The 26,495-nt window shown below is 43.3% G+C and overlaps 1 protein-coding gene and 1 pseudogene across 1 annotated transcript in view; both read left to right on the top strand.

Annotated features, from left to right (window-relative positions):
• The window catches only part of Synj (synaptojanin), a 265,110-nt gene that overhangs the window by 4,110 nt on the left and 234,505 nt on the right, over nt 1–26,495 (top strand). Inside the window, exon 2 of the mRNA XM_080267540.1 lies at nt 10,791–10,880. Coding sequence (XP_080123666.1) covers nt 10,791–10,880 — 90 coding nt within the window. The remainder of the gene's footprint in view (nt 1–10,790; nt 10,881–26,495) is intronic.
• LOC145393599 (5S ribosomal RNA) lies at nt 19,518–19,637 on the top strand (annotated as a pseudogene).

Genomic DNA, 26,495 nt, shown 5'->3' with positions numbered 1-26,495 from the left:
GAGGTGATTTGTTTGTGGCCACCCCTTACAGAATTAAGGCATCAAGGCAATAGATAGATATTCCAAGTGCCATACTTTATGATCATTCATGTGCTACATATTAGTTTAATTGAGTGTAAAATGACATAAACAGGGCTCTTGCTAACTGCCGATGGTTGCAAGCCATTTAGCTCCTAAAGTTTCAGATTTATGAGCCAAATAAATTTTTAGTAGCCAAACTGACTACAAGCCGAAATATTTTTTTTCATTCATTCATTGCCAGACGCCATGTATCCCAAACGGGGTGGCCAAAGGCTTAGAGTTAATTGTTTTACAGGGAGGGACACTAATCCTCCACCAACCCCACTTAACATGTAGGGATGCCAACAGCATCTGGTGTTCCCAGGCGGTCACCCATCCAAGTACTAACCAGACCCAACGTTGCTGTGATCGATTATTAAGTCTTTCTTTGTCGCCAATGTGAATGTTTAAAACCTCATTATATGATTCTAATCATCACAATGTATAAATAAATAAATATATTGTTAGTAAAATATTTCGTAAGCAACAAAATATTTTACTAACAATATATTTATTTATTTACACATTGTGATGATTAGAATCATATAATGAGGTTTTAAACATTCACACTGGCGACAAAGTAAGACTTATTAATCGATCACAACGTGCTTTTTTGTTCATTTAAGTGAGATTAACTTATTTTGTAGTTTACTCCTCGCCAAAGTGGATGTATTTTCTCCTCACCAAAAGGCGACTTGGATGTAAAATTTGTTCGCTGAAGGGCAAAAATACTCTCATTTGCGAGCGTGGCTCGCCAAAAAAGAGCCCTGATAAATAAGTGCAGAACTTTATGTAATTAAGTGACTATTTCACCCTCCACCTATGCAACCTCCTAGCCTAGCCTAGCCTATGACGTGCATCGAATTGTTTTTATTGTTTATTTTTATAAACAATGTGGAGAGGATGGAGGGTGAAAGACTGACGAAGAAAGTGTATGTGAGCAAGGTGGAGGGGGAAAGAGGGAGGGGGAGGCCGAGGATGAGATGGAGAGATGGGGTGGAGAGGTATATGAGAGAGGGGGGTGTGAGTTGGGAGCAGGGGAGTGAAATGGCGGGGGACAGGGCGACTTGGAGGCGATTTGTTTGTGGCCACCCCAAACGGGATTGAGGCGTCTGGCAATAGATAGATAGACTACCCAAGTACGGTACATAAATGTACAGTACTCACATATTCCATTTCCTCACCATCCAACCTCACTGTACATTCGCTGATTTCACCTCTCTCAAAGACCATCACTTTACTCTTCCCTGCATTCACAATTCCGTTTCTCACACACTCTCCCAAACTCATCCACCAAGCCTTGCAGCTCCCCTTCATCTTCACTCAACAACACAGTATCATCTGGAAACAACAGTACAGGGAGTTTCCAAACGCTACCCTCTCTCACCTTCTTTAGTTTATTGTTAATAAATAAGTACAGTGCAGTAATCACATATAATTTGTGACTATTGGGGGGGTAATATAAGTTTTCTTGCAAGTGTTTCCAGGTAGTTGAAAAATTCAGTAAGTTGAACTAGCTTGGAGCCCCATAGTGTTCGACTTATGAAGGGTTTACTGTATTTGCATTTTTTCTGATGCGGATATTAATATACTGTCAATATCGCATATGAACGAAAGAAACATTAAAATTATGTTAAATGAATAGTTCATTGTTTTGCCTGATTCTGTGTGAAAAGAATGCTGTTACCTTGACACTGTTTTGCATTTTAATAAAGTTTCTTTACTGAAAACCATTAAAAGTTTTTATGGTACGGTAATAATTAGTGAGTGAGTGGGAAAGGAGAAAAAAACAGGAAAGAACTGAAGGCCAAAAACAGCGAGTTGAGAGTCCAAAAACAGCGAGTTGAGAGTGAGTTATACAGTAACCCCTCCAATATCCGGATCAATAGAGCCATCGGTAGGTTCGGATATTGGTTTCGTCCGGATATTGGGCCCCAGCTTATGGACTTGTACTTATGGACCCTAACTCAGAGAAACACCTATACAACTCCCTCCGGACATGCATAGCACCTATTTAACACCCAAATCACACCAATAAGGCACATAAATGACTGAAATAAATGCAAAAGAAACATAAAATGAGGGTTTAGAAGTATGTTCATACATTAATAAACATTCTGGTACTTATGGACTCTAACCGAACCAAACTCTGAAAAACACATTCCTACTGCACATGCATGAGGGAAGTATAGTATGGAAAAAAGTACAGTATGACACATTCTGGTAAGTATAGTATGGAAAAAAGTACAATATGAAACATTCTGGCTACTTACAGCAAGTCCCTGGCCACCTCGATGAATAACCGCCTCCTCTCGGACTCTGACAGTAAGAACGATTTCCTGAAGCACTTGCAGTACACTCTTCCTGAAGTCTTGCACTGAACTTAGTCAATAACACACAGAAGTCCGTTCTCTTCACAGTGTTCACTTTAGTCCAAATAATGTTCCATTATAATTTAGTGTTGCACATTAACTTTTCCCAAGTTTTTTTTTATTTTCCAAAGCCAAAACAAAGAAGGTTAGTTACGTTAAATTTCTTTTCTACTGAGTCTTTTCTCTCATTTCGAAAACCTTAACACAACACACCGTTTTTTTCACTGCACAACACTCAAAATTCCCGTGTGGTCTAGTGGAGAAGTTCTTGCTGTTTATTCACTGTCAGAGTCCGAGAGTATCACTGGCAGGCGACCAAGGGGTACATCGGTGGGTCGTGGTGATGGCGTACCGACTACAGAAGACTCTGAAGATAGCCGCAAACTCACATCGAGCGGTGACTCCACTGTAGCTGATGTGCTGGGCTGTGGCTCGGAACATGAGGGCCTGTCTTGGGGAGGCAACGGAGTGGAACCAGGGCTTGGCACAGCGGGGGTCACAGGCCTGAAAAAACTGTCAATCGTTGACTGATGCAAGGACCGACGATTCTGGCGATTGATGATGCGCTGCCGGAAAGCACGCACTTCCTCCACGAGTCCCAAGGGCCCCATCTCCCTGTCGCAGTCCGGGTGTTCCAGGTAGTCTAGGACGAACTCTAGATGTTCCCGGAGTGCGCTCAGCTTGGGGATGGCTGGAGTAGTGTCCTGCTGAGAGGAGTCCGCATCATCATCGCCTTCGTCGTCGGAATCTTCAAGTTCGGGACTGACACCAGCAACCGAAGACGCGATCTCGATATCAGACAACGTCTGATACCCAGGATCGCCCTCGTCGTCGTCCAACCACTCACGAACATCATCCACATCAACATCGTCGCCGTGCGTACGTAGCCGTGCATGGAAGTCATCCATGTCAAACCCTAGGAAATCGTACTCCACGTCTGTTCCGAGAAGCAGACGAGACCAACCATTTTCAAGAGTTTTCACAGGGACTTCCTTCCATGCACTAGCCCAGTTGTACAGCACAGACTTGATGTTGTAGCGGCGAAGGTTTTCCAAAGTCCGCTTGCCTCGAGTGTCACGTCCTTCCCTGCGCTCGTCCTCGTTCTCGAGAACAACCATCACCTCGTCCAGGAACTTCCGACGGTACAGGCGCTTTGTTGCCACGATCACTCCTTGGTCCATGGGTTGAATGAGAGCAGTCGTATTAGGTGGCAGAAACATGCACTTAATACGGCCATTCTCAGCAACCAAGTCCTTGTCGCACGGGTGGGCAGGTGCATTGTCGAGGAGAAGGAGAGCCTTTACCTGGTCGCGAGGAATTCCCAGTGTCTTCGTCTGGTACTGGATGACCTCCTTGACGAAGTGACGGTGAAACCAGTCTTTGAAAATCACAGCTGTGAACCATGCTTTCAAAGAATGGTACCATACGACAGGAAGGACATCCATCACCCCACGAAGGCACCGAGGCTGCTTTGCACGGCCAACAATAACGGGCTTAAGCCGGTGCATGCCGTTAGCATTGGCACAACACAAAGCAGATATCCGTTCCTTAGAAAGCTTGCGGCCAGGTACACGCTTCTCCGTCTCATCAGCTAGAGTGTTCGTTGGCACCGAGCGATAGAATAGGCCAGTTTCGTCAGCGTTATAGACTTGACCGAGAGTGAGGCCCTCCCTGTCGATCAAGCTTTTCACCTTGTGCCGAAACTCGTCAACTCCATCCTCGTTAGCGTCCAATGCTTCGCCATGTGCTTTACGGTTAGTAAGGCCATGTCGCAACTTGAACGCGAAGAGCCAACCCTCGGATGCCTTGAAGTCTATGGCGTCGTGAAGCCTTGCAAACTTCTCAGCAGCAGCCTTCAGCTCCGTTCCACGTACTGTCACACCAGCTGCACGTTGCTGTCGATACCAAATCAACGTGGATCGGTCAATTTCTGCATACTTGGGGGTAAACATAACCTTCCTTTCCACGTTGCGTTTGCTTCTCGACGAGAAGTCAGCCATGTACTGCGTGAGCTTGTCTCGGGAATGCTTGATATCGAACAAAGTCGACCGGGCCAGGTTAAACTCGCGGAGAATGCGTGAAGAAGACCAACCCGCATCAACTTTCTCCAATATCTCCCGTTTCTTCTCCAGAGTCAACACCACTCTCTTTCTTTTCTCAGGAGGCGGGGCCATCATAACACACACTAAGAGGAGGGCAGAGAGCAGCAGGAGGCCTTGCAGCAAGTACGGCACCACCACAAAAGCGAGCACGTGGGCAGCCATGGCGAAGAGCGTAGGTCCAGTCGCGGTGAGAGACAGGCGGGAAGTGGGGAGGATGCAGCGGCGCTCTATCGGACGTCGGAGGAATGACGAACCAAAACAATGCTCTCACGCGGCACGCGCTGCAAGTTCAAATTACGGACGGCAAAAAATTGATTTTTTTTTTTTGGGAATGTTTGATCCCAGGACGATAAGGTTCGGTTAGTGGGGATGTTCGGTTATTGGGCGTCCGGATATTAGAGTGATTACTGTGTACTGGAGTTTGTGAGTGTGGTTGCCGTGTGTGTTTATGTAAGTAAATAATGTACAAATGCTGTTGCATTAAGTGCTAACTGCCTGCTTCCATTAGTTATTATCATATATTCTTTATTTAGTTGTAATATTTACACCCTTTCCTCTGTAGTCTAAAGAAAAAAATGACTTTCCGCAAAAAGTAAGAAAGAAGATTCAATAGTAAAGGGACAGTTACTCCGAGACAGGATATGAACAACATTTGGCAAAACTGTTTAAGCTCATCTTTTAGAGCAGTAGTTTGCAACCTTTTCTAATTCTCGCCCTCCCTCACTGAATGACACATTCCCCTCGCCCCCCTTCCTCAAAGACTGTACAGTATTTTACTGGCATAGTTGGCACATGTCAATAAATATCATAGATTCTTAATCTTTGAAATTGTTTATATATTCAGATAACCAGATTTCTTATTCATATCTGAAATATTTTCTCCATACAGTATTTAGAAATTACTGAATTCCATCATAATTCATAGTTTTCAAATATAATTACCCTCTTTATCAAGCCTTCGCGCCCCCCCAGGCAGCCCTTCTTGCCCCCCTAGGGAGGCACGCCCCACAGGTTGGAAACCATTGTTTTAGAGCAAAACAATCGTTTAGTTGATAGCAATATGTTGCGTATAGAACTTGCCCATGCTTCTTCATTACCATGCGATACATACAAGGTTTGCAAGTTGGTACTCGTGTGTGTGTGTGTGTGTGTGTGTATTTACCTAAATGTATTTACCTAATTGTGATATACAGGAAATGAGCTACGCTCGTGGGGTCCCGTCGCTGTTTCTCAGTAAGTCAAATTTAGCATTAAACTCATTTAAGTTTTTAGAGTACTTGGATGGGTGACCACCTGGGAACACCAAATGCTGTTGGTATCCCTACGTGTCAAGTGGGGTTGGTGGAGGATTAGTGCCCCTCCCTGTAAAATAATTAACTCTAAGCCCTTGGCCACCCCGTTTGGGATACATGGCGTCTGGCAATGAATGAATGAAAAAGTTTTTAGACTGCACGATCTCTTTGTCCAGGCTATTCCACAGGTCTATACATCTATAAGGAAAACTATATTTCTTGATATCTGTCAAGCAGCTTGGTTTCTTCAGTTTCATTCTGTGTCCTCTTGTTACTCTCTTATCCCATAAAAACAGATCTTTGTCAATTTTATCTACTCCCACCATGGTCCTGAACATTGCAATCATGTCTCCTCTCTTTCTCCTTTCTTCTAAGGAGGCAAATCCAGCTTTTCCAGCCTCTCTTTGTACAACAGATCTGCCAGACTGGGGACCATTTTGGTTGCTGGTCTTTGTATTCTGTCAATCTTGTTTATATCTTTCTTTTTGTGTGGGGACCACAGTACTGCTGCATATTCTAACCTGGGGCGAATCATGGCCACTATCAATTTTTTCATCATCTCATCCATATAATGAAAAGCTACTCTTATATTAGTCAGGAGTTTATACATCTCTCTAACTGCCTTGTTAATGTGTTTTTCAGGTGACAAACTGTCCTGGACCAGCACTTCCAAATCTTTCTCTTCTCTCGCTTTTGTGATTGGTTCATTACCCATCAAATAATTCAATGATGGCCTCTTGGTACTTTTACCCTTTCCAATAATTTACATTTCTTTGCATTAAATTTCATTTCCCACATCCGGCTCCAATCGTGTATCCTATCCAGATCCTCCTGCAGCATTTTACAATCCTCCTCAACCTCTGCCTTCCTTAAGATCTTTGCATCATCAGCAAACAGACTTGCATAACTGTTCACTCCATCTACCATATCATTTACATAAATCAGGAACATTACTGGCGCCAACATCGAGTCCTGTGGGACTCCACTTGTTACTTCCCTCCATCCAGACATCCTATCCTTTATTACTGTCCTCATTTGTCTGTCTCTCAAAAAGTTTCTCATCCATTCCAGGAGGTTCCCCTTCAGTCCTCCTATATGCTCTAGTTTCCACATTAGTCTCTTATGAGGTACCTTGTCGAAGGCCTTCTCCAAATGTAAATACACACAATCCACCCAACCATCTCTCTCCTGTAGCACGTCAATCACTCTTGAGTAAAAACTCAACAGGTTGGAAACACATGACCTTCCACTTCTAAATCCAAACTGACTATCAGCCAAAATATTCATCTCTTCCAGATATTTTATCCATTTATCTTCCAGAATTCTTTCGCAGTTTTGTGACCATGCTGGTTAGGGACACTGGTCTATAATTCAGGGGTTCTTCCCTGTTTCCTCCCTTATAAATTGGTACCATATTTGCCCTCTTTCATTCTTGAGGCACTTTCCCCTCTTCCAGAGAACACACTATTAATCTGTGAATCTTATCCACCAGTTTTCTGCATTCCTTCAGTACCCAATTAGAGATTCCATCTGGTCCTGGGGCTTTCCTTATGTCTTGAGTTTCCAGTAATTTATTCACTTCCTGTACTCCCACTTTTATATCTTTCATCACTACATTCTAGTCACTCCCTCCCCTTGCACAAACTCCTTTTCATTAGTGAAAAGTGATTGGAAATATTTGTTCATTATTTCTGCTTGCATTGCTGCATCTTTATAGACCTCTCCTTCTACTTTCAGTTTGGTGATTCCTTCCTTTTGTTTCAATTTGCCATTGACAAATCTATAAAGCAGTTTGGGTTCATCCTTACATTTGTCTGTTATACCTTTTTCAAAATTCCTTTCATCCTATCTATGTATTCTTGTGTAATCATTTCAAGTTCTTTTATATTCTTCCTTTGTTCTGTTGTTACCTCTCTTTCTCCAATTGTTCCATTCTGTGTCTTGCTCTTTTTTTGTTATCATACACCTTCTATTAAACCACTCCTTTTTCCTGTGTGTGTGTGTGTGTGTGTGTGTGTGTGTGTGTGTGTGTGTGTAAACCACCTGACTACCAGTTTGCCACAGCTCCTTGACAGAAGACTGCTGTCAAGGTATTTGTGTCAACCTTCATGCTAATATAATACTGTTTTATGGTCTGCATATTCCTAATGTTTTAGTTCAAGAATTTTACCACTTAAGACAGTCAACAGAAGTAAATGATGATCATATCTTTTAAAAATAATCATCACTTCAGCATTATTTAACACCTAAAATGGTGGAGAAATAGGTACTGGAGTCTTGGGTAATTGAGTAAAACAAACATTTATATATTTTTCATCATTACTTAACTGATTCCAATGTGATTTCAATTATCGGATAATTTTTCCCTTTCGAGACCGATACCAGTATTAATCAGGTTTTGCATGCTGATTTACAGCACTAATTCTGTTTGAAACATAATCTTCTCTTAAGCATGTCCCATAAACATAACACACCTTATTGCAGTGTTTTTCAGTAGTGCAACATTTAATGGCAGGTCCATTTTGTTAAATATTAGTTGTTATTTCATATCTCAAAACAGAAAAATAAATGAAAGAAATAAATCTTGAGCATTTATTGGTGAACTGATGATTAGGAAAGAAATGTACAGTAGAGTTATCTTGACTCCCTTGCTCCCACATCAGCTATATATACAACTGCGGCCCACCCATTTCTTCCTCACAACTGCCGTCACCCCACCCCTCACTTGCCGCTGTGCTGTTTTGCAGATATGGTAATAAAATAAACATGTAGGAATTGCAAGCATGGTAATTTTGTCCAGACAAACTTTCATTTTTATCAACTAGATTTTTTTTTTTTTTTTTTTTTTTTAATCCTCTCTGCCAGTGCAAATTAGTTCTAAGATGAATGTACTCATATGTACAAATTCATCTTAGAATGCATTTGTGCTGACAGAGAAGATAAAATCTAGCTGACAGAAATAAAGGTTTGTTTTGTTCAACAAAATTACTGCACTTGCAGTTCCTAAATTTTAAAATTATCTGCATAACAGCTGAGTTGTGAATGAGGGATAGAGTGACAGCAGTCGTGTGAGGAAGGCATGGCCACGGTCATGTATACAGTACAGCTGATGTGTGGGCAAGGGAATTGTGTTAATTTTACTGTACAGTCATTTTTTCATTCATTCATTCATTCATTGCCAGACGCCATGTATCCCAGACAGGGTGGCCAAGGGCTTAGAGTTAATTGTTTTACAGGGAGGGGCACTAATCCTCCACCAACCCCACTTGACGTAGGGATGCCAACAGCATCTGGTGTTCCCAGGCGGTCACCCATCCAAGTACTAACCAGACCCAACGTAGTCAAGTCCCAATATTCACAGGGGTCATGTACTATAACACCCTGTGAATATTGAATTCCGCAAATATATCAAACCTACCACAGAAGTCACTGATTTCAGTGTTTTAGCTATCGACCATCATTCACTCACTTGATGTAGTGCTACCTACTTCTTCCTTAGCCTTTACCATTCTTTTTCTGTGCCTGCCGTCCTCTCTTCCTGTTTCTCCCATATTTCCTGTGACTTATTGCTTTTCTTTACAGGTGGCTTTACATTGAGTGACAAGCCAAATGGTTTCCTTTAAGCCAAGAAACCATTTACAACGCTGGGTGGTAACCACATAACCAAACCATGCGTGCTCCCTACGTGTCAACAAGTGGGTTGGTGGAGGGTTAGTGATTCTCCCCGTAAAACAAATACTGTAACTCAGAGTCAAATGGCCACCCCTTACGGGATTGTGGCGTCTGGCAATAGATAGATAGATAGATAGATAGAGATAGCTATTCCTATTACCTACAGATCATTATAACACCTGTAAAAGCAGATTAATACATTCTAAAAAGACATTACATGAATACTGTATACATGAGCAATTCTGGGTACAGTACAGTATACCCTGACACAGACAGAGGGCTGGTACTACAATCCCAAACTATAATCTTTTAATCATATGGATGTGAAACTATTCTGTGGCATGAAAATGAAAAGTCAAGAGTGAGAGCAGTGGAGATGGAACTGCTGAGGAATGTATGTGGAGTACAGAGAGTGGATAGAACACAAAATAATGTGATTCATGAGAGATGTGGAGTGAAGAAGTCTATGGACACCAGAATCGAAGAGAGTGAGGCAGCCCTCCACATTTGCGGAATCAGCTTTCGCGGGTCTCGCAGATTTGCGGATTGCCCCTCTGTGGAGCCAAGCATGAATTTAATAGGTATGGTTGTAAGAAGTTGGGGTAAATATCTGGCTGATGACTTGATCATCCATTTGTGATATTTTACTGTATGCTGCTTTCAGGTCCCAGACATGGTTTATTAGGTACAGTAAATGCACACTTGCTTACTGGGGGTGATTTGCAGCTGTAGAGGCATTTACAGGAGGGTGCACCAAACATTCACGGAAAATCCACATTCGCGGGGGAGACGAGGCATGTGGTGGATGAGTGTATGAGGAAGAGGTATGGGAGTAGGTGGGGCTAGGGAACTGACAAGAGCTCGAGCTGACTGGATGAATGTTGTGGGAAGAAGTGCATGATCAGGGATTTGGCACCCCTTTTTAACGTGACAGTGTCTGGATTTACTCTATCGGATACGTTTTTGTGAAGCTATAGAATGTGGTGAATGTTTTTGGCGTATCAGATAGAGCCATGATTCTAGGGGCTTGAATGATGAGTGAATGGAAGCGTGGCTCATTGGATTGGGCAAACTTGGGCTGTCTGGATGTTGCTACTCCTCACCCTGCCCTAGGGTGGGAAAGGAACTCCAGATGATGATGATGATTACTAGTTCTGTAGTGAATGGTCCATCCATCCATCTATCCATCATCATGTGCTTTATTGCCCCATAGGAGTGTAGGGACCTGTGACTAAGCGAAGCTTTGCATTTATTGTACTGTTCTTTAACCATGTGTGTTTATTCCTGGACAGCTCAACCAGAAACTGATGCCATCCGAGGGGACCACTATGCTCGTGTATTGGATGCCTATGGTTGCCTTGGGGTCCTGCAGGTCTGCCCTCGTAAGTTTAGTTTGGAGTTGCAGTACTGTATAGTGCTGTATACAGTATTATTAAAATACCGTATGTAGAACTGTACCATTTGTAGTGTTGAAGTATGCATACTAGTATGCTTAAAGCATTCTTGTCCTTTAAATAGAGTACAGTCATCCCCTGCTGTTCACGTGCTACGGAACAGACACACACATGAATGGTAAAAATCAGCAAATAATAAAAACTAATGTAAAGGAGCCACCACAACTATAATATGATTATATGTTTGCCTAAAAACCCTTTGCGGTGCTCCGATACATTACCAGACATTATAAACTACGTGTTTAAAGTGTGTGGTGTGTTGTGATGATTTGGCATCATTTCATTGTTGTCCCAAATGTTTTTTGTATTTTGTGATGTTTTACTCATCTGTAAATAACTGAAGTAGGCAAAGTCAAAACTATGGTAAACGAAGGATGACTGCACTGGTATATAGAGGGCCTTCAGACAGCACAGTTATTGTGTTTGTGAAGTAAGTTTTGTCATTCACACTCATGCTTTTCAGATACCTTACTGATGGCTTTACTAATTACTGACAACGTCTCTCCTTCCCCCCTCCCCCCCCCAAAAAAAAGAAAACACCCTGTTAAGAAAACACTTGCTAAGTTGACATAGATACAAGTCATGTCTTGCTTCTTTATCTTGTTTGCAGTTGTAGTTATGGTAATGACTTAGAGGGTACGGTGAAAAATGAACTGAAATTCATCAGCAGCAGCATTATTATCTGTGCTTTCCACTCCTTTCTGGTAAGCTGCAGATAGGATGATCAGGACAAATGCAGTTTCAAGTGGCACTGTCCTTGTAATAACATCATACCAGTAAGAACCCTCATTTGTGTGGGACTCAAACCCACCTCGCCACTGCAGATTCAAAACGTGTGCCTGTCACATAATTATTTTTTTTTCATATTGGATCCACACACCCCTACCTATTGCATTGTGGGTAGTACAAGGAGTGAATTTAAGCCATGAGGTCAGATCGAAAAGTATCCAACTTCCCCCCCCCCCCCTCATAAACCAGTAGGAGCAAGGGGATGCAACTCAGTGGAGCATGATCTTGAATCGTTGTGCACATATTTGTATATGTTCATTCTGCTCCGCCCAGTTGCTGTCGAGCAGTATGTGCTTGAGGATGTGTTCTTGTTCGTCGCGTTTTCGTTTTGTGCTGCAATGACTGAGCCAATCGGGCTGTGTTATTGCATCAAATGTTGTAAAAAACTTGATGACACATAATTGGAAGCCATCAGGAAGATTCAGCAGAGTTTGGCAATGAAGCTAGGGCTACAGAAGGCACGGCAAATTAGGAGCAAGATGAAGTTCATGCTGACTGTTCCCCCCCCCCCCTGCCCTGCCAGACTACCAGGGTGTTGTTCATTACAAGTACCGTACATTCCAGAATGCTGAACAATCAGTAAAAAAGTGCTGGGAGTTCTTTGTTGCATACAAAATGCAGTGCATTGCAAGAGATTAGAGTTGTTGGAAGCAGAGGACTGGCAGCTCCATCACGATAAAACTCCAGCCCATCATCTCATCTAATCCAAGATTTTTTTTTGCCAAACACAGGATCACACAGGTCCAGCAGGTTCCCTACTCTCCTGACATGGCTAAATTGAAGATCCAGCTGAAAGGTTCAAGATTTGAGGATACAAATGGAATAAAAAAAAGATGTGGAGCTGCATGCAGGATTGATGCCTTAGAACATGTCAGGAAACTGGCTTGGGTTGTGGCTGATGGTCTTCAGACATGTTGAGCACAAGGACTCACCCACTCTCCACTTCCCACATATCTAAACTATCTTCTGTTTCACTTAGATCACTATCAGAATGGTCATCATCACTATCAGCTTCATCTTCATTTGGCAGGTATTCGTCACACAAATTTTCACTATCTTCTTTCATCTTGAGGGGGAAACAGGGGAAAAAATGCACAAACAAATGCCTTTTCTTTTGAAAAATGGCTATTGTTTCTCTTCTCTCATCAGCTCAGATATATCATGTCCAGGTTGCAGGAGTCACAAGACACCAACATAGGAAATGATTACGTGAACACCAGAAGTGGGAGGAGCTAAACAGTAGCCTGGTGAGCTTACCCAGACATACCCACAGTAGCAGGCAGGCGAGCTAGCCCTCCCAGCTTTCCTGTATACACTAAACAAATGTTTAATGTTTGTTATACATCACAGTCTGGTGTGCTGGACTGTTATGATGTATGACATAAATCAAGGGCCCGAAGGCGTTAATGTCTTTCTTGTTCAAGATTTTTCAGGATATATCTTGGTAATGTATCAAAACCTATATATCTCTCTTACTGCTGGTGTGGTTTTTGATGGAGATTGTTTTTTGTTGAAATTATTTAAGATGAGTCAGCTTTGGGCATGTGTGCTACAATGGGGGTTCTTTAACCCCTAAAGTGTCAACAGGATTGATCGATCCTTTTTCAGGATTACGCTGGATACTGATTGTGATTGATTGAGGGCTCAGGGAAAACTGGGGAAAACATGCTCTGCCCTGATTGTGACATATATCCCTTCCAGCCAATCAGAACTAAGTGCTGAATGGGTGGGAAGGAGAGAGGGGAAGAATGAGGGAGAAAATGGGGTGGGAGCACATAGAAAATGGGAGTTGTGGCACCTTGACAAGTAACTTTTTTTCAACTTTGATAGGCTATAGCTCATGAATCAGTTGGTCTAAAATGTTCTGGTTTGTGGCATAAGGTGTATAAGTTCAAGCTCTAAACCTTGGGCATAACACTTTTTACTTCTGTAAGAGTAAAAAAATTGGCTCCATATACTGTACAGATTTTCAGCTGATATGGTCGATTGAATTGCATATCCCTGGGGTTAACCTCACTTCTCCTTTGACAGCTTCTTTTCACTAGTCTTTACATGTCCAGGGCCAACTCAGGTCAGATTCCTCTCCAACTTTGGTTATTTCTCAGGGCCTTTGAATGTATAAGACTGCATCCCTTATGGTTCTCACATAAGGAACTAGAGTCTCAGTTACATGTTATGACTAAAAGTTGAGCCAGTTGCTAAATTCACCAGTGATCTCATTTTCAGTTATTATGGTCTCTCCCCAAAAGCTTGTCCAACATAATGAGTTGAAATCTTTAGGCCTGAACCCTGGAAGATCTCAGCTCTTTTGTTTACTGCATATTGTTGCCCATTGTGCTCAGTCAAAACGCTTTATGGTTACATTACTCATATTACAGTAATCGCTCGATTATCTGGACACTCCATATCCAGACATGCTCCATTTCTGAACTTTAGGCTTTGGCTCTGTTATTTCCATATCCAGAATTCTTTTTCCATATCTGAACATCAAATTTCAGGCATTGCTGGTTGGGCGGCCTACAAATTTAAAAAATTGGTTTGGTGACCGGCCGGCCTTTCTGACCAAGCATGGGTGATAGACCCTAATACACCAGCTGAGCAAAATTGGCCTTCTGCTTCCTTACCGAATGGTCAAAGTCCCCCAGCTGTTTAGATCAATCAGATGCTACTGGCCATGCGTGAGTAATACAGACCCTAACCCACCAGCTGAGCAAAAATGGCTGTCTGTCTCCTCACCGAATGGTCAAAGTCCCCTGGCCACCCAGATCACTTGGACGCTACCTGCCATGTGAGAGTATTGCAGGCAAACCCTAACCCACCAGCAGAGCAGAAATGGCTGTTCACCCACTCACCAAACAGTCAAAGTTTCCTGGCCACCCGGATCACTTGGATGCTACCGGTTGCACATGAGTAATACAGACCCTAACTCACAAGCCGAGCAAAAGTGGCCTTCCGTCTCCTTACCTAATGGTTAAAGTCCCCCAGCTGCCCAGATCACTCGGACACTCCTGGGCACGCATGACCGTCCAGCTCCCTACCAAATAGTCAAAGTTGCATGGACAACCGGATTATTCGGATGCTCCCTGAGGCCATGATGTACAGGGATCCAGTGTTGCTGCTGCATGGCAACATTTGCCTGGCCGAGTGAAATTGACCCTTGCACTCATAGGTCAGTTTGGCACTTTGTACATGTGTACTCATAACTGTCGGCAGAGACATGGCAGCACTGTGTTCACGTGGTGGTACTACACCTCATTTCCTGCTACTCTTTCATGAGTGTGTGCCTGCTTCTCCGGGTTGTAACTGTGGCTGCGTCCTTTGTTGCATTTGTGGTGGTTCCTTATCTTCTTCAGTTGTGATTTTCCTCTCTGCATGTGCTGATGGCCCCACCTCAACCCGAGAAGTGAAAGAGGAAGGTTCTGACTCTGGAGAAGAAGCATGAGATATTGAGCAAGGTTGATGTGGACTGGACCACTTCACACATTCTGCGGGAATATGATCTGCCCTGTTCAACCTTGTTTAATATGTAGAAATCAAGGGCCAAACTGACTAAATGCAGACATGACTTTGATGATGCCACTCAGAAGAGCAACAGGAAAGTGATGTTTCAGTTCTGCCATGCTGTCATTGACCAGTCAACTTTGGTTTGGTTCTGCCAACAACAGGATACTGGCATGCTTGTACAGTATGTGGGACCGAGCTGAAGGCGGCAGCCGAGAAGTTTGCATGTCTACACAATGCGCACGACTTCAAGGCATCTGATGGTTGGCTCTTCCAGTTCAAACTTTGACATGGACTTACTGGCTGTAAGACACATGGTGAGGCTTTGGACGCGACAGCAGAGGATGTTGAGCCGTTTTGCCGGAAAGTGCAGCACCAGATCGAGGATGAGAGCCATGCTCTCGGTCAAGTGTACAAGGCAGATGAAACTGTCCTCTTCTACCACTCCATGCCCACCAACACCCTGGTAGAAGAGAGGGAGATGACTGCCTGGTTGGAACTTGTCCAAACAGCATGTCTCAGTTTTGTACTGCGCAAGTGCTAACAGGAGGCACTGCCTTAAGCCCATTATTGTTGGGCGTGCAAAACAGCCATTTTGTGTCGGTGAGTTGATGGATAGCCTGCCTGTTGTGTGGTACCATTCAGTGAAGGCCTGGTTTACCAGTAAGATAGAGACTGGTTCCACAGACACTTTGTCAAGGAGGTTATCCGTTATCAAATGGAGGAACTTGGTATTCCTCGCAATCAGGTGAAGGCACTCCTGATCCTCAACAATGCCTGTGCGCATCTTCCAGGAAGGAATTGGTTGCTGACAACGGTCGTATCAGGTGCATGTTTCTGCCACCGAATACAACTTTTTTTTTTTTTTTTTTTTTTTATGCGAGGAAGAAGGAACCAAAGGCCATGAGCCCGCAGTAACAGTTCCCTCCAAGAGAAAAACAAAATACAATAGAGAGCCAAATTCAAGATCCGATCATTTTGAGATGCCTGGACACACTACGTTTGAAAGACTGGAGATCATAGGCAGGAGGAAATACAGACAGAGGGAGACAGTTCCAGAGCTGACCTGTTTCATAAATGAAAGACTGGGAGTAACGGTTAACTCTTGCATTAGAGAGTTGGACAGAAAAGGGATGAGAGTTTGCTGCCAGACGGGTGCTACGCGCCCGTCGTAGAGGTGGAGGAATGCAAGCAGACAGTTCAGAGGAGCAGTGACCATTAAAGTAGCGATAGAAAAGAGATAAAGATGCAACAGTGCGGCGAAGAGACAGAGGTTGAAGGGAGTCAGTAAGAGGAGGAGAGTTAATGAGACGAAAAGCCTTTGACTCCACCCTATTGAGAAGAGCTGTATGTGGGGAGCCTCCCCACACATGAGAGTTGTACTCCACACAGGGGCGAATAAAACCTCTGTATAGAGTCAACAATTGTGCAGGGGTAAAGAAAGAGCGGAGTCGGCTTAGCACACCCAATCTCTTGGAAGCAGATTTTACAAGAGATGTAATATGATCTTTCAAGATAAGTCCCGAGCAAATGAAACCCCAAGCATGTTCAAGGATGATGCAGGATTAATCTGAATATTATTAAACATTAGTGGGTATACCTGTGGAAGATTTTGGCGGGTTGATAGGTGTAAGAACTGAGTCTTAGATGCATTAAAGACAACCATATTATTTTTACCCCAGTCAGAGATATGAGCCAAGTCAGACATTAGGTGTGCCATAGCCTCATCCCTTGTTTCTTGAAGTAACTGTTGAGATGGGCGTTGCGGGAACCGAATGGAAAGATGAAGGGTGGAGTCATCAGCGTATGAGTGGATAGGGTTAGATGTACAGCTTAGAAGATCATTGATGAATAAAAGGAAGAGAGTTGGTGATAGGACAGAGCCCTGAGGAACACCACTGTTGATAGATCTAGGAGAAGAACGATGGCCGTCTACGACAGCGGCTATAGAACGACCAGAAAGGAAGCTAGCGATGAAGGCACAGATAGAAGGATAGAAACCGTAGGAGGGCAGTTTGGAAATTAAAGATTTATGCCAGACTCGATCGAAAGCCTTTGAGATGTCAAGTGCAATGGCAAAGCTTTCGCCAAAGTCCCGAAAGGAGGATGGACCAAAGTGTTATGCCAGCAAAGAGACTGTACTGTCGGAGGTTTCTCGACGAGGTGATGGTGGTGCCAGAGGACAAGCAAGGACTCAACACATATGGGGAGTGGACCTTGGAAATTCTTTGCCATTACAACATCAAGTCTGTGGTGTCCAACTGGACGAATGCTTGGAAGAAAGTCTCCGTCAAAATCCTCGAAAGTGGTTAGTCTCATCTCCTTCAGGGATACGAGGCCTTGTACAACTTTGAGGGATATGACATGGGTGATTTCCACCTTCATCTATGTATGGCAGGCGAGGATGTGGACGTCAGTGATGTGAGGGAGTGGTTGGAAGTCAGCGACAGCAATCCAGGTTATCAGACGTTGTCTTATGAGGAGATCGCTGCTGCTGTCTGTGCGGGGCCGACAGAGGACAGAGATGAGGACAAGGACAAAGACCTTGACTCTGAGCACCCTGGCACTCCATCACTCCCTTGTCTTGGTTCACTACTTCCGGCATAGTTCAGGTGCTTGAATGTGCTGAGCACTTGCACTGCAACGTTGAGTTGGTGCCACTGAAGCTGGCGATGGATCTGCGGGCTGTCAGGGAAGCTGTCATCCTCCATCAGAATTGCCACATCTGTCATCAGACCAAGATCGACTCCTTTTTCAAGCCTGCCACCACCACATGTGCGAACCTGTTCTCCCCACTACCTTCACTGCGTGTGCAAACCCATTCTCCCCACCACCACCACTTCAGCCCCCGCCTTCACTCTTGGACCCACAACTGAGCACATCGACAGCTGTTGAGTTGTCGTTAAACATGAGCTTGCGGCTGTTTTCAGAGTGGGTAGGCCTTCATCACCTCACTGAATGTCCCCACTCATCACCCAGCTCCAGTAGTTGGAGGAGGAAGAGGTGTTTGACATTTGTTAAACAACATAAGCTGGAGGCTAGTGGGTTACTATGCCTGTATGCCGTTCACTGGATGTTAAGTACTTTACTGTGGATTTTTGTGAATTTCTGTTGTTTATGCATTGCTTTCTTAGGTGTCTAGCATTATATTGGATATGACCATGTGTGTTTTGATGTCTAAATAGCTGAAAGACTGAAGAATACACCCACAATTAGGAAGGGTTATGTACCATACTATTGGCCACGAGTATTCTTATACACCTCAGAGTTGCCTCTCCTAGGTGTCATCTGTTAACATTGACTTCATATCCAAGTGTACAATGTCCTATGTTTCCCACCTCATTTTCCCTTCACATATATACTTATAGCTGTTTACTTACCTTGGGATGATATTCTGTGAATATTGATAATCCCTTCAGTCAGCCAGATGTTTAGTTACTCTGATAATACTTTTACTGTATGTGTGAAGGAAACTGGTCTTTCCTCCCCATCCCCCGCCTCCTCTACCTCTCTCTTTCTCGTACTCCCTCCCCCCCCACTTCCCACTGCCTCTCTCTTTACTCCCCCTCCTCTCTCTCTTATTCTCCCTTCCTCGTTTCCATTATTCTCCCGCCCTTCCATCTCTCTCTCTCTCTCTCTCTCTCTCTCGCTTTCTCTCTGTCTGTTTGTCTGTCTGTCTGTCTCTGTCTGTCTGTCTGTCTGTCTCTCTCTCTCTCTCTCTCTCTCTCTCTCTCTCTCTCTCTCTCTCTCTCTCTCACTTCCAGATATTTACTCTGCCTGAGGTGATATTTCTCTCGTCTATTATGCCATTAACAATGAGTAGTTTTTGTTAATCCCTCGATCCAGCCTATAACTTACCCTGATATTAGTTAGTTGGATTCGTGTCTGAAGGGTCACAAAATCAAGGCTCTTGCTGGTCACCAGGATTTGTGGGATGGACACCATATTTACTCCTGGTCCATATCTTTTCCCTCACCCCAGTTTGATGACTCTCCCTAGCATTAGTGCAGCCAGGTTGGGCTTTGACTTTCCAAGGAAACTGTTCAGCCTTGGCTAGTGGTGAAATAATAATACTGTAATATTTAAAAAATCAACAACTGGTCTCTCCTTCCCCTCTCTCTCTCCCTTCCCACCCCTCCCTATCACTTCTTCTCCAAGTGTTTTTAAAGAGCAACACCAGTCGGATGAGTGCCATGCTACATAGGCAACCCGTGATCTGTGGCCCACATTCAACCCTACCTTCCTAGTTGTGGGGCTTGCAGAATATTGTTAACATAAAATTGTGTATGCCACGTTGAGTACACCGCTTCCCGTCCGATCAGCGAAGTTAAGCAACGTTGGGTCTGGTTAGTACATGGATGGGTGACCGCCTGGGAACACCAGATGCTGTTGGCATCCCTACGTGTCAAGTGGGGTTGGTGGAGGATTAGTGCCCCTCCCTGTAAAACAATTAACTCTAAGCCCTTGACCACCCTGTTTGGGATACATGGCGTCTGGCAATGGATGGATGGAAAATTGTGTATAACCCCTGATTCAGATAGAGAGTGATAAATGGAGAAAATAATCCCCTTCACTATAATAAGTATACATGTATTAAAACTCTGATTTGGTTTATCCTTATGGGCGACCTGGTGTTAATTATTACTGTACTGTATTAGTGAAATGTAATGAATGGTGTTAGGCACTGTCATGGTATGTTTGGTATTCGTGTCTTTATATATTAGGTATACTGTCGTTATGTTTCAGTGTTTTTGGTAGTCTGACATATGATTCCACCCCCACCGGGTGATGTGTTGTTAGTTAAGGTGAATTTAATTCTTCTTGCTTAACGAAATCAAGAGCCATACCCAACATTTCATCACATTTATAATTTATCTATCTATCTATAGCCCGACGTCCTAATCCCGCAAAGGGTGGCCGCAGACAAAACGCCTCCAAGTCACTCTGTCACCCACCATTTGACTACCCTCCCCCCAACTCACCCCCCCCTCCCTCATATACCTCTCAACTCCATCCCTCCACCTCATCCTCGGTCTACCCCTCCCTCTCCCTCCCTCCACCTCACCTACATACACCCTCTTAGTCAGTCTTTCATTCTCCATTCTCTCCACATGTCCAAACCACCTCAGTGTATTTCTCCTAATCTTCTCAACCACATCCACATCTACCCCACAACGTTCCTTCACTTCTTCATTCGTCAACCTGTCCCTCCATGTCATTCCACATGCTCCTCTCAAGTAACTCATTTCCGCTGCTCTCACTCTTGACTTGTTCCCCTCTTGCAAGGTCCACGCCTCGCTTCCATACGTCAGGGTAGGGATCACAATACTATCATGCAGTGACTTCTTAACTTCCATATTCACCTCCCTATTTCTCATCATTGCATTCAGTGTACCAACAACCTTCCTTCCCTGCTGTACCCTTTCACGTACTTCATCCCCCAAAGTTTCATCCTTACTCATCACACTACCCAAGTACTTGAATGCACTCACATTCTCCATATCCTCACCATCCAACCTCACTGCACACTCTGTGACTTCATTCCTCTCAGACACCGTAACTTTACTTTTGTTTACATTAACTTTCAGCTTCCTCCTCCTACACACTGTCCCAAATTTATAATTTATAATTTATAATAATTAATGTGGACAATACTTAAGTTAGTGTTAAGAATGGTAGTTTTGTTTAAATAATACAGACAGTTCTTACGTACAGGATATTTACAGTATAAATATTTGTCTGTCTGTATAGCTGTCTGTCTATCTATCTATCTATCTATCTATCTGTATGATAGGCCATACATATCATCATCATCATCATTATCATCATCATCATCTAATCCTGTGTTGTCCCATGAGGAGCATAGGAGCCTAGGGCCAGCAAGCTGGTCCTGACATTTAAGATGAGAGTGAGCAGCTTCACTCATCTCTGAGTGCCATTATATGAGCTATAAACCCCAACCATCCCTTGGATAGAAACCTGCACAGGCTTAATCTGATAGGAATGCCTTAATTGCCCACTAAACCACCAGGTGCCATAATTTGGTTATATGGTTACCACCTAGCATAGTAAATGATTTCCTGGTGTACAGGAAACCATTTGGCTTTTCATTCAGTGTAGAGTCACCCACAGGGAGAAGAAGAGGAAACAATGAGGGAAAGATATATACTGTTTATACCATATATATATATATATATATATATATATATATATATATACAGGTATCATTTCGTTTCATTTTTAAAGGCTCCAACATGCTTGCATGCGTTGGCCTTGGTCACCTAATGGCGGCTCTCCATGCTGCACGATCTATTGCAGCCTCTCTGTTCAGTCCCTTAACCCTGAGGTCACACTTAATGACCTCGTCCCATGTCTTTCACGGTCTACCTCTCATAACCCTACCCCAAGTATTAACATTTCTCACCTTCCTCACCCAATTATCGTCCCCCATCCTCTCCACATGTTCAGACCATCTCAATCTACCTCTCCTCATCACAACACCAATACACTCCAGTCCCATCCTTCCTCTCAACTCTTTCATCATAAACCCAGCCCCCCCAGACCTTGCACGCAGGGATGCACAACACATCCACCTAATCATTGTCATTTCTGTACATCTGAGCCTGCGAATATCCTCCTCCATTACTGCCCAGGTCTCACTGCCATACAGCATTACACTCCTAACACATGCTGCATACAAAGACCCCTTAGCACATGAGGAGAGTCCTCTCAATGTCAGGAGAGGCAAGAGCTCCCTGAACTTCTTCCAACCACTTCTCAACCTAGCCACTGAGCTAGCTCCAGCCCCACCTTCAGCACACAACATGTCTCCCAAATAACAAAACTATTCCACACACTGAAGAGATTCCCTAGCAAGTTCAATCCTTTCACGCTGACAATCTCCACCTTCTCTCCCCGACACGCCGTACACATAAAATCAGCATTATCGCGCGGTCTACCTCTGACACCACTACCTCCCTTGTGCACCCATTTATCACAAACACTGCACAAGATGGAATTACTTCCCACGCGCCTGTGGCAAACTGCACATTGCCACTTTCCCTCGTCTTTGACAGTATCAGCACGAACCCTAGGTATCATCACTTTTGTTTTATCTGCATTTACCTTTAAGCCCTTGTGCCCCATACCATCTCTCCACTTCCTAAAGCTTTCCTCCGCCTCCCTTTCGTTCTCTGCAGTCAACACCAAATCATCAGCATACATCATCTCCCACGGGAGTCCGTTTCTGAAGTCACGTGAGAGGGCTTCAAGTACCTTGATAAACAACATGGGATTCAAATCCGACTCCTGATGCACACCATCGTTCACGGAAAACTCATCTCTCAAATCTCCATTCACTCTTACCTGGGTGCGAGCACCCACATACATAACCATAACCACCCTAACCAGCCACTCCTCCAAGCCAAGCTTTCTCATTGCCCACTTCACCACCTTTCTAGGGACTCTGTCAAAGGCCTTTTCCAAATCAACAAAAACAAAATACAAATCCCTTTTCTTACCAATATATTTTTCCTGAAGCTGTCGAACAGTGAATATGGCATCAGTGGTCCCCCTACTTGGCATAAACTCAAACTGCATCTCATCAATATTCATTCTTTCTCTAATCCTACCTTCTAAAACTCTCTCCATTACCTTCATTATCTGATCTAAAAGCTTTTTACCTCAATAATTTTGTCTTTCCAGGAAATCATCCTTCCCTTTATACACATTTACAATTACACTCTTCAGCCAATCATCTGGGACAACACACTCATAAATAATCATATTTATCATGTCAGTGACTAACCTCACCCCTATATCTCCTGAGGCCTTCAACATTTTGGCAGTCAACCCAGACACACCTGCTGCCTTCCCCACCTTCACCCTGCCTATTGCCTCACTCAAAGTAGCAGCATTAACCCCTTAACCGCGGGGCGTCACTTTCGTGACGCTTGGGAGCAAGGGATCATACCGCAGGGCGTCGCTTTTGTGATTCAGTGTTATTTTGAATTCACCCGGGCTTCCAAGTGGGGGCTTGTATCATCTATCAGTACTGCCAATGTCCAACACTAATCAGCACTCCTAATCTCATCTGTACTCCCATCCATTGTTGACAATTTAGCCATTTCTCCCCGTTCTTGACTCCCCTCCCTACCCCCCCTCCATTACCCTATCCTCTCGCCTGCCCGGCCGTGCTACAGCTAAGTAAATCTTCCCTGGAATTTTTCACTGATTTCATCCATTGAAATAAGCCCTATGTCCTATTCTTATACCAAATAATATATACAAGAAAGAAATAAGGTAAGTGAGAGTGCCATACACCTGGAATTGGCTAATTATCACCTGACAACACCTCACGTGCACTCGTTCGCTAATTTTCGCTGTTTTTTTTCCCCTTGAGATATGCTGTATAATCTATTTTCGTAATAAATATACATGTAAGGAGGGAAGGGAGAAGCCTAAGTGATATTTACATTCACCTGGAACTACCTAATTTATAATGTATTGTCTAGATTTCCTGCCAGTCATTTGTGCTATACATAGCTGTTTCAAGAGCTAACATTGGTAGCACTGAATATCCCCTAAGTAGGCCTCTACCACAGCCCTCCCTTATCAGTTTACTCTCATTTTCCGAAGTAGAGGTACGTCTGTTTCTTCTTGCTGACTTCAGGGACTTTTTCACCCCCATGCAAAGGGCCCTGTGACCTTTACCCCCTACTAAACCTCGTGTGGAAAGAGGTAAAGGGCTGACAATTGATAAAAGAGTGACTACGATCTTTCTATTGAGTAAAACAGTGCAAGTGGAATTGTAAATAATGTGTACATAATGTGTAAACAGCAAGTGAAAGTAATGAATGTAAATATACTTGAACAATGGAAAATAGTTTTATAAGTTACTTCAAGTGACAGTGCATAACACAGTGTAAATAAAATGGAAATGTAAATAACGTAAATAAAATAGAGAATGTAAATAGAAATGTAAATGAGTAGTATTATAATAATACGAGTATATACCCTAGGAGTAATGAAAGTGAAAGTTTCACTCTAGCATGTCTGAATACTACGAGTTATGAGAGTGAAGATGAAAGTGACATTCACTCTCAATGCTAGTATACAGGACGAGAAAGTGAATGCTACGTATTTTACTAAAAGAAATTGAATCCCTACAGTGACAATAAACTAATACTACTGAAGGAAACTTATGGATAAAGACTGTAGATATATATAAGTGTTATATAGTAATAGAAATATAAAATGTGAGGGGTTTTATGAATAATAAATGACAGAGTACCAAGAGCGAACTAGTGCCAGTGCGACGGTCAGACGCGCTCGTAATTTTCATTGCTTTCACAGTGGGGTTTTTTTTTGGAGTATGGATCCCAAACTACTTGAAAATCATAGAGTAGTGTTTATAGTGTTAATATCTGGCTGTGGTAATCATATTACGGGTTGTCGGGAAGTGTAAAGTGGAGACTTCGTTACCCAACTTCAGAGGTCTCCACAAGTCCTACGGTAACTGACGAAGGCTCAACAAACATTCCAGGAGAAAGCTGAAGGTATGTGCCATAAGCATATATAATTTTATTATTCTAGGACTAATAACTGATTTTTGGCAAATATTTTTTGAGAGTCTGTCGGAGCCCGAATAACCCCGCGGCACACGCAAAACATCGGTAAACATGCCCGCGGTGTAGGAGCTAATCAAAGGCCAAGGGCCAAACACTGGATCTGCTGGCTCCAAACCTTCCCTGTCCCAGTCAAAGTCCTCATTCAACAACCGGCTATAATGCTCTCTCCATACATCTTTAATATCCTCACTGTTCACCACTACCCTACCTTCATCATTCTTCACACACTGCTCCCCTATAATATCCCGATTATCCCTCTTCATCTGATTTGCCACCTTAGATATCATATTTTTCCTTTTCCCATGATTTAGGTTATCAAGTAAAAGTCTCTGTGACTCAGATTTCGCCTTGTATACCTCTCTTCTAGCCCTACGCTTGGCAGCCAAGCATTCCTCCTTGCTACTACCTTTCTTCCACTCCCAGAAAAGCCTTCTTTTCTCCATAACTGCAGCTTCTACACCCTCATTCCACCACTTAGTTACTTTATGTCTTTGTGGGCCTCTTGTCCAACTGCATACAGCATCAGTAACTCTCAGGAGGTTGTTCTTGAGGACTCTGTATTGTTCACTAGTGCCTCTGTCAACGGCTTCCTGTTCAGCCACCATGTTCCTCATCTCACTGTAGAAAGCATCCCTTACTGCTTGGTTTTCCAGCTTCCATGTTTTCCTTCTAGGTACATAAGTCCTCTAGAACATGTAGAGTTATGTCGAGAGACAGGCAGTTAAGTAAGGAAGTTTGGGAGATTGTGTATGAGTGAGTAGGATGGAAAGAGAGGAAGGGGAAGACTGCGGATGAGGTTGAAGGATGGGATGGAAAGGTATGGTATTTGGTTGAAAAGTAAGTGAGGTGGAGAGAGGGCTGCCTGAAGGGAGAGGGCAAAATGTAGGTGATTTGTTAGTGGACACCCCGTCTGGGATAATTTAGGCATCTGACCATTTCTTAGATAGCTTATAAGAAGAGATCAGTACAACACTTTGGGGTCACAGCAGCAGACATTCTTAGACAATTATTACTTCACTGGACAGAAGTATAGGGTGTTCTTAGATACTCCCACCCTTCCTCCCCCAAAGTAAAGTGATGCAGCAGTTGCAAAATGTATAATGGAAAGGGTCACATTTTTCAGTTTCTGTAGATGAGGAGGTCCAAGTGTATGTAATTTTTTAGATTCACTGTTGATAGAAATTTCAGCACTAGGACCTAAAAATGAATATTGCTTGTCAGTTAATGTGAAAAATTGCAGGATTTCTTTTGTAAGATTTTCCTGTTATATTTCTCATCAGCTTGAGTTGTTTCTTACAAGCTGAAATCTAGTATTAGCACCAAGACATCTTTGGGTTGAAGGGGTTTATTTATTTATTTTTTTTTTGTGAGGGACCTGTACTTAATAATTAATCCTTCCCTAACTTCATTTTGCTCACAGTAACCCCTGATCCCAGATGGTTATGAACTGCAGACAAGATTGTTACAGGTATTGCAATTCCAGATTCATCTGAACATGAACCCAGTTGGTGTGTCTTGTGGTGGTTCATGAAGGATGGAATTTGATTGAAGGTTTTGGATGGCTATGGTGGCTAGGTTTATGTGTGTGTTTGTGAAGTGTAGTGTAAGTTGGAGGCAGAGGGAT

Source organism: Coenobita brevimanus, chromosome 24 (genome assembly GCF_032717465.1).
Source record: "Coenobita brevimanus isolate Jiangsu-jjx chromosome 24, ASM3271746v2, whole genome shotgun sequence".
Lineage (NCBI taxonomy): Eukaryota > Metazoa > Arthropoda > Malacostraca > Decapoda > Coenobitidae > Coenobita > Coenobita brevimanus.
The sequence above is the reverse complement of the archived record's forward strand: the minus strand, read 5'-3'. Positions and strand labels throughout refer to the sequence as shown.